General features: G+C 38.1%; 1 protein-coding gene and 1 long non-coding RNA gene across 7 annotated transcripts in view; one reads left to right on the top strand and one right to left on the bottom strand.

Moving 5' to 3' along the window:
* The window catches only part of BCL2 (BCL2 apoptosis regulator), a 128,189-nt gene extending 115,308 nt beyond the window's left edge, over nt 1-12,881 (top strand). For 2 of the 3 annotated variants that reach the window (XM_039525922.1, XM_039525923.1), the window contains exon 3: nt 7,498-12,881. In XM_039525922.1, the coding sequence (XP_039381856.1) occupies nt 7,498-7,632 (135 nt within the window). In that variant the 3' untranslated portion in view covers nt 7,633-12,881. Of the gene's footprint in view, nt 1-6,726; nt 6,789-7,497 lie in introns of all 3 variants that reach the window. The other variant, XR_005594453.1, reaches the window with a different exon arrangement.
* LOC120398467 overlaps nt 2,123-15,735 on the bottom strand; it is a 41,555-nt gene continuing 27,942 nt past the window's right edge. For 2 of the 4 annotated variants that reach the window (XR_005594455.1, XR_005594456.1), the window contains exons 3-6: nt 10,422-10,444; nt 7,983-8,079; nt 4,120-4,312; nt 2,123-3,786 (exon numbers count right to left, since the gene is read on the bottom strand). This is a non-coding gene — a long non-coding RNA (uncharacterized LOC120398467). The remainder of the gene's footprint in view (nt 3,787-4,119; nt 4,313-7,982; nt 8,080-10,421; nt 10,445-15,735) is intronic. The other 2 variants (XR_005594457.1, XR_005594454.1) reach the window with 1 other exon arrangement.

The following is a 15,735-nucleotide window of genomic DNA, read 5'->3' as shown; positions in this document are numbered from 1 at the left end:
AGAAAGTCTGCTGTAGGCCATGTGAAGAATTTGTGGCATGTCTGAAGAAGGTGCCCGTGGCACTGTGTGAACTTTTTAACATCATGTGCTGCAATAACACAGAGAATACAATAGGCGCTGGACTAGAACCCTGTGAGTTCAAATCCAGTCCTGGATAGCTATTGCTCAAGGGGGAGGGCAGGTCAGTCAAGCCAAAGGCGTTTGCATCAAAACTTAATGTCTAGTTTAAACAAGAAGGAGCACATATTTTCCTAAGGTGTTAAAAAGCAAAAGCTAGAGAGAATGCATGACTGGACCCTCGTGGTGCTCAGCTGATGATGCAGCCTGCTCAAACTAGTTCCATTTCGCCCTCTTCATGCTGATATGCTGCTTTGGCTAGTGCTGAGATCACTCTGAGCAAGTTCCTTTTAGGAAACTAATGTTCCTTGTGTGTATTTTTTTTTTAAACCTCAGTCAGCACCTGCTGATTAAAACAAGCAAGGATCAAACCTATGATCCAGTCTAACTGAACAGCTGTAATAAAACACCAGGCCCTCCACCTTGGATGCAGTGTGTTGATGACAATAGTTGAGACCAAGCTACTTTGAACATGTAACAAGCAGCTACTTTCGGTTCCCATTTCTCACACTTACATGAATTAACTCTTTTGCAGCAGTTTTTAATAGGCACTGGCAGCTGGAACACACACAGGGAATGTAAGGGGCAGGTGCTAATATTTGTGGTTATTACTACAGCGCTCGGGGGAGCCCAGTTTTCAAACTGACAGGCAGGCATCTACCATGAGAACAGCATTTCAGTGCTTAAGTACAGAATTAAGTACCCTAATTTCAGGGGTGCTGGAACAATTTTGTTATAGTGTGTGTGGGGGGGTACTGATGGAAACCATGTATTTGGTGTTTGTAATTACTACTTCAAGCCGGGGGTGCCGCAGCACCCCTCATTCCAGCACCACTGCCTCGTTTAGGCCTCACCTCGGTAAACTCTGATGGGACCACTCCCAATAGTAAAGTGTTCAAAGGGTTGGACCCTTATGTACTCAAGTTTGAAATATGGGCCCAGGCTGACTTTTTCAAACGCCTTTTGTCACTTTTATTTCTATTTGTAAAGTGATTTTTAAAGAGTTGAGAATGTAATGACCCATAAGGCATCTAACTTATCCACTTTGAAAGGTATGGCACTTTTCAACCTGACATTTCAAGGTCCTAGGGATGTTCCGGTTGGAAGTAGAAATCGATGGAGTCTGGTAGTCTCTTTGATGCAATCTTGTTTACTTTCAAGAAATATACACAAAGTCCTGCTTTGCCGAACACAGGAGGAACCAACAACAAGGAGAGGTTTCTTATTTTACAGCCCCAAGCCTCTTTAAGCCAATAAACCCAAAAGCTCTCTCTCTAGCCTTTCCCAGGGTCACACTGTGCTCACAGGCTACTGCTTGGCTTTATTCATTTTTGCCTTTGCCTCTCTCTCAGTTCTTATCTGTTCTGAGTTTCTGTGTGTTCTCCCCTCTCTCACCCACAGCTGGCCACATTACCTCTGGAACCCCCCCACCCACATGGTGCTAGTTTCTGGGCAGATTCTATTAGGTCTTGTTTTGAGTCGGGCGCCTTTAAGTGTTTCTTATAACTATCATAAGTGAAGGCACAGTCACACGTCAGTTTGATTCGTCCCGTAACAAGATTTTACCCAGCTTCGAACCATAAAACGTATACTGGTACCAATATAAGATTTTACTTAATTTATGTAATGTGAAATTTCAGTTAGCAGTTACATGGAGCTTAGTCCTTCCTCGCAGCTGGAACAATAGAAAAATGTTGACACATGTATTTGCCTAGACTATCATGCTACACCCAATTTAAATTCCTCAAAACTAATTTTATAACCTAGTTTGGCTAGAACAGGAAGATGAGCCTAAAACTGAATTAATCTTTGTGGAAGTGAAATGCTTGGACATACAGAGCTCAGGCGCCCCTCCCCCCTCCACCCCTTCCCCACTGATCATTTTCCAATAAATCTACTCCTCAAACTGAGCTGAACTGTAGAGCTCACTGTTAGGGGGTAGACACAAGCAGCACCACTATTGTTTGTAGGTCTGTAGTTTTACCCACTCAGTGTACTCCCTAAATCCAGTGATTACCCTAATCTTTTCCATCATTTAATACTGCTCCCTGAGAAGAGGTGTCACATCACCAGATACCACTGATTGGGTAATGCTGATGCAATGATATTCCAGCTGGTATCCTAGTGCCAGAAGTATCTCATTTTCCAGGAATGAAAGCAAAACAAGGCAGCCTCCACTAGGTCTGGGGTTTTGGGGGGGAAATTGCAGGATCATGCGTAACTTCGCTGAAAACACTAAGCCTTGTTGCTTAAACATTTCATAGGCTGACTTGGTTTAACAAGCATGCAGCCTAGACTGAACATTGTGTAGATTTCCATGCAAGTTGACTTAACACTACCTTACTAATCATGTGGTTAACCAGACTGAATTAATCACTCTCCATAACCAACGTTTATTTACCAGTCTTTCAGAATAGTGGGTGAAATAGCCCTTTTCTGATAGGCTCAGCCTCCAGAAGAGAAAACAACAACACTCAAGCTTATTACAATACTTACTTACTATCATTATTATTAATATAGCGCTTTAAGTGTATGCACCACTTACAGGGGCTGGCATGCACAAATCAAAACGGTTTCATAGATCTTGCAATCTGTGGGCCATATTTTGCAGTCTTTATTCTGGCAATATTTCCATTGACTTAAATGGAAGTGTTGCCTGAATAAGAACTGTACGATTTGCCCCTGAGATTGTGGGATTGTTAAGGCAGCTATTTGCACTAACACATGATACAAATAAGGAACAGTTTAGGAAGGCCACTATTGTGAGAGATACTTTTCAACCCATTTGGACAAAGTGTTAGTCTTACAGTTTGTTGGAGGAAACACTACACTAGTGGTAGGCCTCAGGTTAACCTTTTGGGAAACATGAGAGAGAGAGTCAAATCCAGTCCAGTTCCACTACTGGAATATTGGAGATTGGAAAATAACGCAGTGCTTTGATGTATTGCACAGTGGGTTGCCCAGATGTGAGATGTAGGGTGTAAAAACCCTATCATCACAATGATGAACATAATGAACCAAGCCCAACCCCTGATGCTTCTCTGCTGGTGCTCAACACAGATTTTTTTTTGCAGGAAGATTTGAAAAGCAGACCCTGCTGGGCTGCTAACATTTCAGCACTCCAAGGATAAAGCTATTGGCCTCTGTAAATGTCAGGACCGTAAAACACCAAAACCAGGCACAACGTACTGTAGATCAGAGCTGCTCTTATTTGCATACGTCCTCAGTCTGTATTTACATAAAAAAATCAATTAACTCTTCAGAAAAACAGCACGACGTTTGTCTGTTTTTTCATGTTCCAGGAGCAGTCTTGTTACTTGCAGGATGACATTTAAATGAGGTTTTATTTTACAAGTCAGTGGCTGATTTAGTCAATTCTCAATCCTTCTCCTAAAGCTAGAGATTTATGAAAATTTAGGCTTTTCATATCAAGGCAAGGGAGAAGTGAAGAGTCATTCATCCACTCACTCTCAGCATCAGCAATTATGTCATTCTCTGTAAAGCTGTGTCATGAAAGTTTCTTCAAAAGCCTAGAATTAGTGTTTGTTTGTTTGTTTATTTTGGAGTCACAGAAAGGGCAGCATAAAATAGCTACAAGGCAATTCCCGTTCAGTGAAATGGAAGTCTCATAGGCACTTCATTCAATACAATGTGGCTCAAGAGGATATCCTGTCAACCAATGATAACAAGGGAAATAAAGTCACTTCCTCACCAGCTGTTTGATTCAGGTAGAAAAAGGAAGTCTTTACTTCCTCATGTTTGCTCTGCCCACCACCCCCTTACTAATAAATGCAGAGTGTGGCACTTAAGCTGGTTTTTCCCTTTATATTTTCAATGAAGAAAACTCACATTGTTAATGCATCACTGGGCTCAGCATATGGGAAATACTTAGTTCTACACAACCTAAAAAACCTAAAGAAGGTGGGCCCAGCCTGAACTGTACAAGAGAGGCAGATTATGTAGCAATTATACTGAGCCTTTATAAATTTGCAGCGATATTACCTTTCAGTAATGATTGAGTGGCTAACTAGCGATGGCTGGTTATTGGGGGGTGGGGCAGGGTAGATCCTCTCTCCAACTCCTGTGGGTGTGTATAGTAGAGCAGAACATCATGGCCAAGACTTCCATGCAGCTTGGGCAGTTTGGTAGTGATGTATACACAGCTCCATAGATCCACCAGCCAGTCCTTTTCCTACTGTAGAAGAGAATGTAGCAGGTACATGAGGATTCCATCCCTCCTTCACCACCCCCTTCCCTTATGGAAAAGTCCAACATAATTTAAACAGATTAAAGTAAAAGGGTGGGTTTTGTTATAATAGGAGTGTAGTAGGGGTCTATAGAAATTATTTTAAAAAACCTATAGAGTTTCATAGAGAAGGAATTTTTTTCTTTAGGGTTTTTGAACTGTCCTAGAGAATTCTATACTGGGGCATAACTTTCTGTGAAGTTCCATTGAAAATGAAAACCCACAAGAGTTACCATTCTCTCAAATTCTACAAGCCTTTTCAGTAAGCATGTAGCTTTGTAGACAGGATCCAGGCTCTGAGCCTCTGTGTAGGTGCAAAGCATTTTAACCTAGGGAGAATATTTCTCAGAGGACTTCAAACAGTTTGTGTCGTCATGTGTGGGGTTTTTTTTTAATACAGACACTCACTTTATTCAGATCAATTTAGATTACGAAAGTTCAAGTACTAATGTACATATACATAGAAAGAGACCTAACTTATGGAACATTCTGTATACAGTTTAGAGTTCTCTTGGCATTAAAAGCAGTTTTCACTAGGAACAGGGGGCAGGCCCCCCTCTTCTGTTGTTTTAATACATAAAATGGGCATGTGTTTATTTAAAACAGGTTTGAAACTTAAACAAATAGTGACAGGCTGTTCAAACAGGCTTCGGAAATAAGCCTAATCAGGATGTTTGACAAGGCAAAAGCGCAATAAAAAGTCACCCATAAAGTAGCTACTTGTAATATATAGTACAGAAACCAGAAGGTTGGGTTCATCTTGTTGTTATAATCGTCTCAATAACAAAAACTATTTCATGCTGAACGTTTTGTGCTGACATTCCTTTTCTTGAGCCATTAGTCAGGGCTTTTGCATTGTGTTAGTGCATCCCTCTCATCTACTTTCATGCCAGGCACCAAGAGCTCTCTCTATTGGGTTCCTAACAATAGTTTTTGTAATAAATTGGGCTGAGCATCTTCTAAACCTGGGGTGGGTTGATCCAGGATATGTTTCTGCACCCATTGGTGTAATGGAAGTAGGATCAAGACTGTAGAAAGAGCACCACTGAAGTTTAACATTAAAAACTTTTATGTGACTTGCATTTTCTCAATACTTTTTTCCCCAAATTTCCTCTATTCTTTCCTATAGTTTTATTGTTGTATGTTGAACTTTGTCCTTGACGAATTTTTATAAGGCTTGATCTTGAACTGCCGACACTGACAAAATTCCCATTGAAATCAGTGAGAGTCTACAATGGGGATTGCAGGATTCAGCCCAGTCTGTAATGTTTGCTTGCAGTCTGTGTTGTCTCATAGTCATAAGGAGGTGGAGTAAAAGGTGCTTTTTGAAAAACAGCACAGCAAATGTGTTTTACAACCCAACATAACACAACAAAACATTAAGAACGGCATTATTAACCTTGTGTTTCTGAAGTTAGGTACTCAAATAAAAGTGGCCTGATTTTCTCAGTCCTCAGAGCTTCAATGGAAGCATAATTGAAAATCAGACTTTTATTTAGGTGCTCATATATGGATTTAAGTATCTAACTGTAGAAACACAAGTTTGAAAATATTGGCCTAAAGGAACAAAATGTCAAAAAACGATATGAAGAGAGATGCATTTTCTGCACACAGTCATGCTATGGGTGTATTGCCTGAGTTAGGGACCGTGGGGGTTAGGTCCCTAACTCAGGCAATACACCCACGGAAATCAATAGGAGTTTTGCCTCAGTATGGGGTGCCGGATTTGGTCCAGTATCACTTATTATAAAGAGAAATTGTGGAAGTAGACACGATTTCTCCATTTAAGTACATCTCCCTCAGAGCCGAACATCTACTGAACAGGATTTGAATAGCAAAATGTAAAAAACATACACGCCCTCTTGTGGCAAAAACTAACCTTTCCATTCTAACCTACAATAGCTAGTGATATCAGATGACAAAGGACAGCGTAAAGTACTATAATATGTCCATATCTTATGGAAAACACACAGCATGGTTGAAAGGTTTATTGTTATTTCATGTAATTTACACTGTGGCTTTTTCTCCCTCTGTTGCTGTAATTCATGAATTACTCCTGTATTTTAGGAGGCTGTTTGCCTTGTATAAAATGTAACATTATAGATTCACGGAGACATTTTACAGGAAGTGCAATTGAAAAAAAGGAATGTTTATTTTCTACAACAAATTGAAACCCTGCCACCAAAACCTTTAAAAACAATGGTAGGAGCTAGCAATATATATATATATAATATTTGGGTAGCAGAGCATAGGAATTACAACAGGAAACTGGGAACCACAACTATAGTCCAAACTCTATCACCAATTTAATTTGAGACATTTTGAAAGTCCTTTAACCTCTCTCTTCATTTAACTACCCTCAGGGATAGGAGAAGGCTTACTTAATATTTGTAAAGAGCTGAGCTCCTTGGAAGAAAGACACTATGTAAGTGCAAAGCATTATTAGTATGATTACTAATCCTTTCAACGGCACAAATCTTATTGTATTCATAAGTCACGCACAACTTCAGAAAGTCTTCATCTTTTCCCCCAGTATCTAGATGTTTTTGACACCTTTCATTAAAAAGGTTAGTTTTTTTGTCCGTAAAACAGTTTTCTATGCACTTGAGAGACTACGCATATATAAGAAAATGTAAAGCTCAGCCTGGTCACAAAATAAAAGCCATCAAAAGCCATCTTTTCATTAAAAAGAAACCTGTCTGCCTAAAGTTAGGGTCCTAAATCCACATTTAGGAAACTAAACAAAAGTGGCCTCATTTTCAGAAGTTCTGAGCACCCACAAATACCAGTGACATCAATAGGAGCTCAAGGTGCTCAGACTTGCTTTATTATTAATTATTATTATTTGCATTATAGTAGCACCAGAAGCACATTGTGTTAGGTGCTGTACAAAAAGACGATTCCTGACCTAAAGAACTTAAAATTTTAGTAGTAGTTTGTATGCTAAAATGGTTCCGGAGTTACCTGCATGAATGAAAGAGCTCACTCTTGTGCTTTTCTTAGTTTCTCTGAATAATTTGTGTTTATTATTATTATTATTAATGTAGCTTTAATGAACAAATGTCTTTTGTTCTTGTCTGCATATCATATTGCTATGGAATCTCATATTCCTATTTCCCTTCCTCCCAACCCAGGATGCCTTTGTGGAATTGTACGGCAGGAACATGAGGCCTTTGTTTGATTTCTCCTGGATCTCTTTGAAGACTATCCTAAGTCTGGCTCTGGTGGGAGCTTGCATCACCCTGGGCGCTTATCTGGGACATAAGTGAAGTCAACCATCTAACTATGGATTACAAACGTCTTACGAAACAATAAAATAATATGGTTTTTCCAGTAGCACAATGATATTAGTTTTATGAGCAGAAGTTCCTGGCTAAATATAAATCAGCTATTACTGCCAAAGGGAGGTATCATTTATTTTTTACATTGCAGGAAACAGTTATTTATTAAAGATATTTACATTTAACTTGCTATTTCAGAAACTCTACAAACAATTTCTAGCCGAGTATCACATAATATTGTTATGAATTGTAATGAGCCCCAAACACCGTAAGCTTTTTTTTTTTTTTTAAATAAATTAATGCAGCTGGATGGATTAAATATACTGACAAAGACCTACCTGCTTTCTCTTGGGAGAGCAGTTACTTGGGCTGCTTCAGACTGTGTAATTGTGTTGATTTTACTACAATTTCTCACAGATCCAAGGAGATGGGATCCTAAAAAAATCAGAGGGAGTGAAGTTAGAATTATTTCCAGCTGGCAAGTACTGACATTAGTATACAATTCAATATGGTACATACTTGGTGTCAGAATAGCAACTTCTCGGACAGCTATCTACAGGAGTCTCCTGGCAGGACAACAGTTTGAAATACGATTGCATATATTTTATGAAAGTATTTTTAAGCTACCAAATTGTGCCAATACATCATAATCATAACAGTATCATCTGATACCATAAAAGGATGATATGTCAATTCAGATACTCTTTATGAGTGCATGAAATGAAATCCTTTGGACATACAAGAAATTACTGTTTCAATGATTTCCTCAGCAGTAAAATCTCTTTTACAGCTACAAACACAGAAACCGTGAGACCGTAAGTGCCTGCCTCTGCAGAGCACAGCTGGAGTCTGGAGTCCTGACTTGTGTCCCATTTTAGTGGGCTCATATCTGCAACTGATCCTGTTTACTTGCTGAGCTCCTCTAGGGTTTTGAAACCAATTAAGTTTGGTCTCTAAATCCCTGAAAGTTGAAAAAGGTTTAAATTTATTTGGCAAGAAACAGACCTCATCTGAGTTCCAGATTAGCTCGAACTATACTTGTTTATCAAACTGGACACCAAAATCAAGTACATTTTCATAACAAAGAAGTCAGATGACCTGTATTCTTTCCCCCATCTCACCCCCCCCCCACCAAAGTATTTCATGCTAATTAATTCTTAAGACTTTCTGCAGAAATAAAGAAGATGAAGAAATTGTCCTAATCCTCTAGTTGGACAGAGACTCACTGACATCCAGATTCCTTAGGTGCCTATTGTCATTTCAGGGGAGAATAAGGAGGGGGAAAGGATGGACTGAGTTGGCTTCTTGAACAATAAATGCAACTTAAATAAGATTAATTCAGAATACTTAATATACAGCTTTATAACAACTGCATAAATCCTGAACCATATATCTTAGACATGTCAACATACTTTAAGGTGGGCTTTAACAAGCTTTTGGCTTCTATGAATTCCACCTTAAAAACCTCTAAGTCAAGTGTTTTTATTTTTTTACTATGAAACTGTCAAAATATGAACTTTGTGGCTAAATGTACATCCAGGGACAAGTCAGAAAGCTCTGGATAAAAGGACAGGAACAACATACAAGTACTTTCAGAGTGAAAACAATACAATGAAAAACTATGCAGAGTCAACTTTGTGATTTCAATAATATAACTTTGTGGCATTATATGCAATATCTGCAATAATTTAGGAATGTAATATGTTCATTGTTAAGGCTGTAATTGATGTGATTTCTTCAAAGCTGCTTTTTTTAGATTTGTGCATCTCAGCATTTTTATTGCTATTTAGTCATGGCACCTACACTTTCTATGGGCAAAGATGGAGTGAGCGTTGCATTTCAAATTTGAAATTATTTTAATTTTACAGAAACATTTAATGGAACTAATGTTTGTAAAGCAAATGTGATCTGTTTTTAAACTGAGTAAAAACACCTGAAATGTCAAAACTGTATGCATTTGTGCAAGGCACTTATGAAAAATATTTAAAAATAATAGGGAACCACATATTAGGAACTGAATGTGGTCTTAGTTTTTCAACCTAGCAGGTTTAATTTATGGAAAGCCAGGTACAAAGCTGAACTAGAATTGGCACTGTACTACTGTTTCAATCCACATTTCACAATCTAGTCTTCATTTCAGTTTGTGCCCATTAACCTCCCATTAAAAATAATGAATGATTTGACCTTGAACTTTTTCATCGTTGAATTGTTTATTGACGGTTTACATTATCAAAAAATATAAAAAGAGTAACTATAAATTCCTGTGCTGCTATATTACCAGATAATTTGGATAGAGTTTATTTTGGACTATCCTCCAGTGGCAAGATTTTTCAAAGCTGCTTTAGAAGTAATATGAAGTAGTCACATTACAGAGATGATTATGTAGATGCTGCCAATTTGTGTTCTGTTGTATCTATTCACTGGGATTCCCAGCATATTAGTTAATAAGTTAAAAAAGTCAAGGCAACTGTTAATGGTTATTTTATTAAACAGATAATGGAGCTTTCCCATTCTGACTGCAGAATTGTACAATATTGTGGCTGCGTTAGCTGTAAGTTGATGATGCATTTATTATTAATCACCATACTAGAAACATTGAATGTATATAAAAGCTTGAACTTGTTTAAAAAAATCTCCCCCTCGACCCTCTTGCTTTCCCAGTGATTCCTGTCACTTCCATTTTCTTCGTTACCGTGTGAAACAGAACTTTCCCTACAACATGCAAGGCCTTACTGTCATGCTCCACAACTACATTTCAATTAAAAATCACTTCTCACCCTGGATCAGTCCTGGTGGCAATCTGTAAAAAGAAGCAAAACGTATAAATAGTTGCACTTCTAAAGTTACTTGGCTGTGGAGAACCAAGGGACAACACGGGAAGAGGTGTTAAGAAGTGTAGAGAGGAGATAGATCATTGATATATCTCCATGACTGAGGATAAAAGTGTCTGAGAAATTTGGCCACCGTTCATCTAGGTGAAAAGAAAAAGAATGATAGGCAGTGAAGATAAACAGAGCAAAAGGTTACAAAATCCCACCCCCCACAAGTACTTAAGTAAAGCCTTGTTCATTCTAGCAGCAATCATCTACAAACCAGATCAGATATTTGATGTTACTGTACCACATTTTTTTTGTCCTTCAATTCTTTTGGGCTTTGTTTTTCAATAAAATAATAAAGAAAAAGGTCTTGTTTTTTTAAACGAAAACTTCATAAGATCATCTGAGATTTGTTATAGTTCCACAATGTAAGCCCCTTTGTTTTCAGTTTTAACTGATTTTTACCTAAAATTTCCTGGGTTTTACAAAAAGTATTATTTCATTTTTTCACCCTACTTTTGTATCATTCAAATAGATAAAAAAAAACTTGTTTAATTAGGAAAATACAATACATTGCATAAGATATATGTGTGTACATGCAAAGCTGCCTGTTGAAGTAAGGCTATGTATTAGTCTAGAAGGCACACATGTAAGCTCTGAAGTGCGTGTGTATCTAAACGTACTGATGAATCTCACCCACCAGGTACACATTTCAAGCTGTTAGCAGATAACAGTTTAAATATTTGACACACTAAAATGGGAAGAAAATGAAAATCTGTCTCAAAATATGTTTCAGAACACAAGGAAATATTCAAAAGTTTTAAAAAAACAAAAACAGGAGAAAAGGCTGAAGTTGTGTGTATGCACTGCAAATGGTGTGGCCCAATTATTAAATGTTTATAGGCTAAGTCTACAACAGTAAACTGTTTATTCAAGTGAAAAGTTTTATTTGGGGATTAGAGTGATACTGGTTTATTAAACTCAGAGGTAGCATTGTGTTTTGAGTTCTGTTTTAGTTCAGCAACCCACATTGATGAACGGAATTCAAAGCATTAATCTACTGAATACTTTTTCCCCCTGCCCATCTTTCCATCCACCAAAATAAGCCCCAATATTTACCCAGAAAAATTATTAATAGTTTTTTGCACTGAGTTTCCCACCTGTTTTTGTAGTTGTGTTTATAAACACTGATAAATTCCCGGGGAAAATTAAATAAAATAAAAACTGAAAACAAAGGTCTGTATGTACAGGGTAAATAAGAGTTTTAAACCAAGGGGAAAGAGCCTAAAACTAAATATGGAGAAATTAGACGAGAGACAGAAGATAGTTCTTGGTAGTTCAGACATTGGATCGGACAATGGAATAACATGTCCGTTGTGGTAATTGAAGCTACAGAGAGAAGTGGGCTAGTGAGGGCTGAAAGGTGAGTGGGGTTTGTACACACAGTCTTGTATGATATAGAAGCTTGGCCACAATGGCCCAAGAAGTAAATTTCAATCATAACTATCTACATGTTTGTGCATCAACCCCTAATTACAATTAATATAATATTTTCCTAGTTTCTTGATGTGAGCTGTGAAATCATGGGTCTACTTTAAAAAAGCACACAGCTATAGACTGGAATAATTCCTTTGGAAACAGACTTTTGCGTGTGAAGGTCAATATGAGATGCTATAAGGTGCAGGTTATGAGCCCCAAACTTCTGTCCTTGCATACACAAACCTCCCATTCACCTCAGTGGAAGTTCTGCATGGTGATGTGGTTGGCCATGCATCTGCACTAATTTCATATCCTAAAAATCTTTTTAAATGTTGATGAAAAGTGTGATGAAGTTTGCATGTGCAAAAAGCCTGGATTTCTAATTTTTTTTTAAACAAGATAGCATATAGATTAATTTACATTATTTGTTAATGACTCCTAATACCATGTATGATAAATTAAACTTTTTTGGATTCACTCTTTTGGAGTGTAAATATCCTCTGAAACCAGAAAAATACAGTTTTATTTTGCATTCCTATTTATCTTTAAAACAAAACTAAGCAACAGGAAGGCAAGGGAATCAATTTAATCTAAACTGGTTTTTAAAATGTGCTCCTGTGCTAAAAGTTAATGCAGCTTCATCCTGGATTGAAATCCTTACAACCAAGTTATAAAGCATTAAGAACTCCATCACACATAAAAAATCATGTATATTTTTATTTAAAGAGCATTTTTTCTTTTGAATATTTGACTTTTAAATATCACCAGCATCATTGTATAGAAGCAGATATCCTTTATCCATTATCCTGGATGATGTATGTAAGGTAAAGTAGTTTGCCAGTTTATTATTGTTTAATATGATTACATTGTTCTTTGTGTTTAAACTGTTATATGTTGCCATTAAACTTTCTATGTCTGTCTAGTTAATATTGTGAAGAAATAATAAAGTACACTGTGAGTTACTTGTTATGAATTTGAATTGTTAGTAAGATTTTACTTTTCCCTCTATTAGCAAACATCTTATGAGTGTGATCCTGTAAATACTAGAGTGTAGAGTTTGCTACTTAATAGTTCTGTTGACACACTAGGCTGCATATAAAACCATCATCCTGCAATGAGCTCTGTGGAAGCCCTGCCAATTCACGTGATTTTAATTGCAAATCTCTTAACATTTGATGATTTTCCTAAAGTCCTAGATACTGGAGTCATGTGAATTGGGTTTCTAGCCTTCATGGTTGCAGAGAGAAGCTTGAAAGGTTCAAAGCCAGAAGGCAAATAAACAGAACTTCAAATGTATGTTTTAAAAAATCTTGTGATTTTTCAAGCCAATGTCATGATTTTTTGGGGATCCAACTTCTGTTTTTTAAACACCTGGGATTGACAGTACTGAGGTGGACTCCTGCACCCACACCAAGTGCCTTGTTAAATCAGGTGTCTACCTACACAGAGATTATTGCAGTATTGTGGTCTAAGTGCTTGCAGGACTGGACCTTCGATAAGATTATTCAAACGGTATGGCCAAGTGGTCTGAGCTTTAATTTTATCATGCCTAGGCCTTCTGGAATTATGGGCTTGGGTCCCAGCAAGCAAGTCAATTCAGGTTTCATCCTTCCAAAGTAGTTAAATCAAGTACCAAGCAGCTAGGGAATCTTCTTCAGAGGAGACCTAGAAAACAGCCATGTCAAAAAGGAGCCATATAAGCGAAGATCCACCTTTTAAGCCAGGGGTGTCTCTTAGTGTTGCCAATAGCAGAATCCTGCTTTTGGGCATATAATGCTACAAGACCTGCTCCTAGAAAAAGAATGCAATGTAAGAATTTTCCATAAGAACACTAAAAAGTGCGTTGGCACCTCAAACAATGGCATTTAACTTCCATTCAAACACTTTATATTTTTCACTCAAATTCTTTCTTCTCTGGAGCCCAAACCTGAGTCACTGCTGCTCAGGTACCATGGTGATAAGGCACAATATAGAGAACCAGAATTGAACAGAATTCATCAAAAGAGAAGGACGTTTGGTCAAGGTCGTATTTTAGAGAGTCTGGATTTTCACACAAGGGCCCCAAACATCAAGATGTATCATCCAATGTTTGATGGGCCACCATTATATGAAATATAGGAGGCAGATGCACCTCAGATTTTGGAAATCCTAGGCCATGACTGCATTTTGGCTCTACCATTTATCTAGCTGTCTGATGTGACTAACTGCTTCTTTGCTGAGCAACTTTTTACTATAGTATAAAGACATTGAGAAATTATAATAGCAAGATTAACCAACACTAAGAATAAGAAATATTATGTTTCTTTTACTCTTACAGGTTTTCTGCCATTATCATCAGTCCCCATGGGTACTGAGATATTAAGGGCTTAGTTCAATTGGCCCTAAAAGGGGTCGGAGGCGAGTTAGGGAGGCACCTCTTTTTTTAGAATGACATTTGACATGTGGAGAGGTGATCATGTAAGTTTCTTCACTAGAGAGGCAAAACATATGCAAACAATCCCAGTTCTCCTTTCCCTATTGTCACTGAGTGCAAGCACTGGTTCCTTTCTGAACGGCTGAGAGATGAGCATCTGTAATGGCACTAGTGACCTGGGCAGAAGTGCAGTAAGATGATGAGGAGAACAAGATGAAGGGGAAGTAAGTCTGGCGTGAGTCAGAATGCATTTCGGACCTGACAGCCAAAATGTGCACCAGAGACCGTGGTGAGAGTCCCCTCAGAAAAGCCTTGAATGGACAGAAAATAACAAGCTACATTTACAAAAAGAGATCTCTAATTTTGCCTGCCCTAAATTTTCCCATGAATGCACACAAAGGAGCAGCTCTTCACACCCAGCTTCTCAACAAAGTTTGTAATAATCCTAGAGTATTGCAAACCCATTGAGTCTCCTTCCATTCATTTTTCTGAAGTGCTTTTTAACCTTTTCAGTACCCATAGTTATGATCCTTAAGGCTAAATCCATGTATTGTCATTTAAGCATGTGCATTCATTAATCAATAGACTAACAATCATACCGGGTGAAATTCACCCCTGCTCAGAGGGGAAGAACAAGGGTTATGTACCACTGTGTTTCATTTAAGCCCTAAGAGGTACATCTACATCCTGAGAGTAGCTATGCCAACGTAACCCCCAGAGTAGACACAGCTAGGTGAATGGAAGACTGTTTCTGTGGACCTAGCTACCATCACTCAGGGAGGCAGAGTTTCTACAGGGAAGGAAAAACCTTTTCTGTTGCTATAATCTGCATCTACACTACAGGGTTATAATGGTATAGTCACAGCACTACAGCTGTGCCACTATCGTACCAATAGAGTAGCCACGTATTGACCTTCTTCACAGGAGTGAATTCCACCTTTACACGCTAGCAAGAATTTCTTCTAGAAAGGTGTTTGTTACCTAGCCTTACTGGTAGGGTGATCAGACGTCCTGATATTAGGGGCTTTGTCTGATATAGGCAACTATTACCTCCCCTTCCAATTTTTCACACTTGCTCTCTTGTCACCCTACTTACTGATAAGACAAGTGCAAGAAGTTTGTTTAGCAAGCTGGGTAGACAACAAAGATCAAATTAACTCTTTGAACATCTGATCGCTGTTGTCAATGAGCTGATTGAAACACCTGAGTGGAAGAAGTCGGTAGTAACAGCAGATATAAAATGGCCCTCTAAAAATGTAAGGGACAAAATCACAGGACAGTTAGCAACCTTAACATTAACATCCTTCTTTCAGATATTGCAACGGAAGTGTGGGGGGGTAGGGGTGGAAGGTTGACCTCCTTCCCTGCTAATCAAATTAAAAA

Source organism: Mauremys reevesii, linkage group 2 (assembly GCF_016161935.1).
Source record: "Mauremys reevesii isolate NIE-2019 linkage group 2, ASM1616193v1, whole genome shotgun sequence".
NCBI classification, from domain to species: domain Eukaryota; kingdom Metazoa; phylum Chordata; order Testudines; family Geoemydidae; genus Mauremys; species Mauremys reevesii.
Note: the sequence above shows the minus strand (reverse complement) of the source record. Positions and strands in the feature narration are given on the sequence as shown.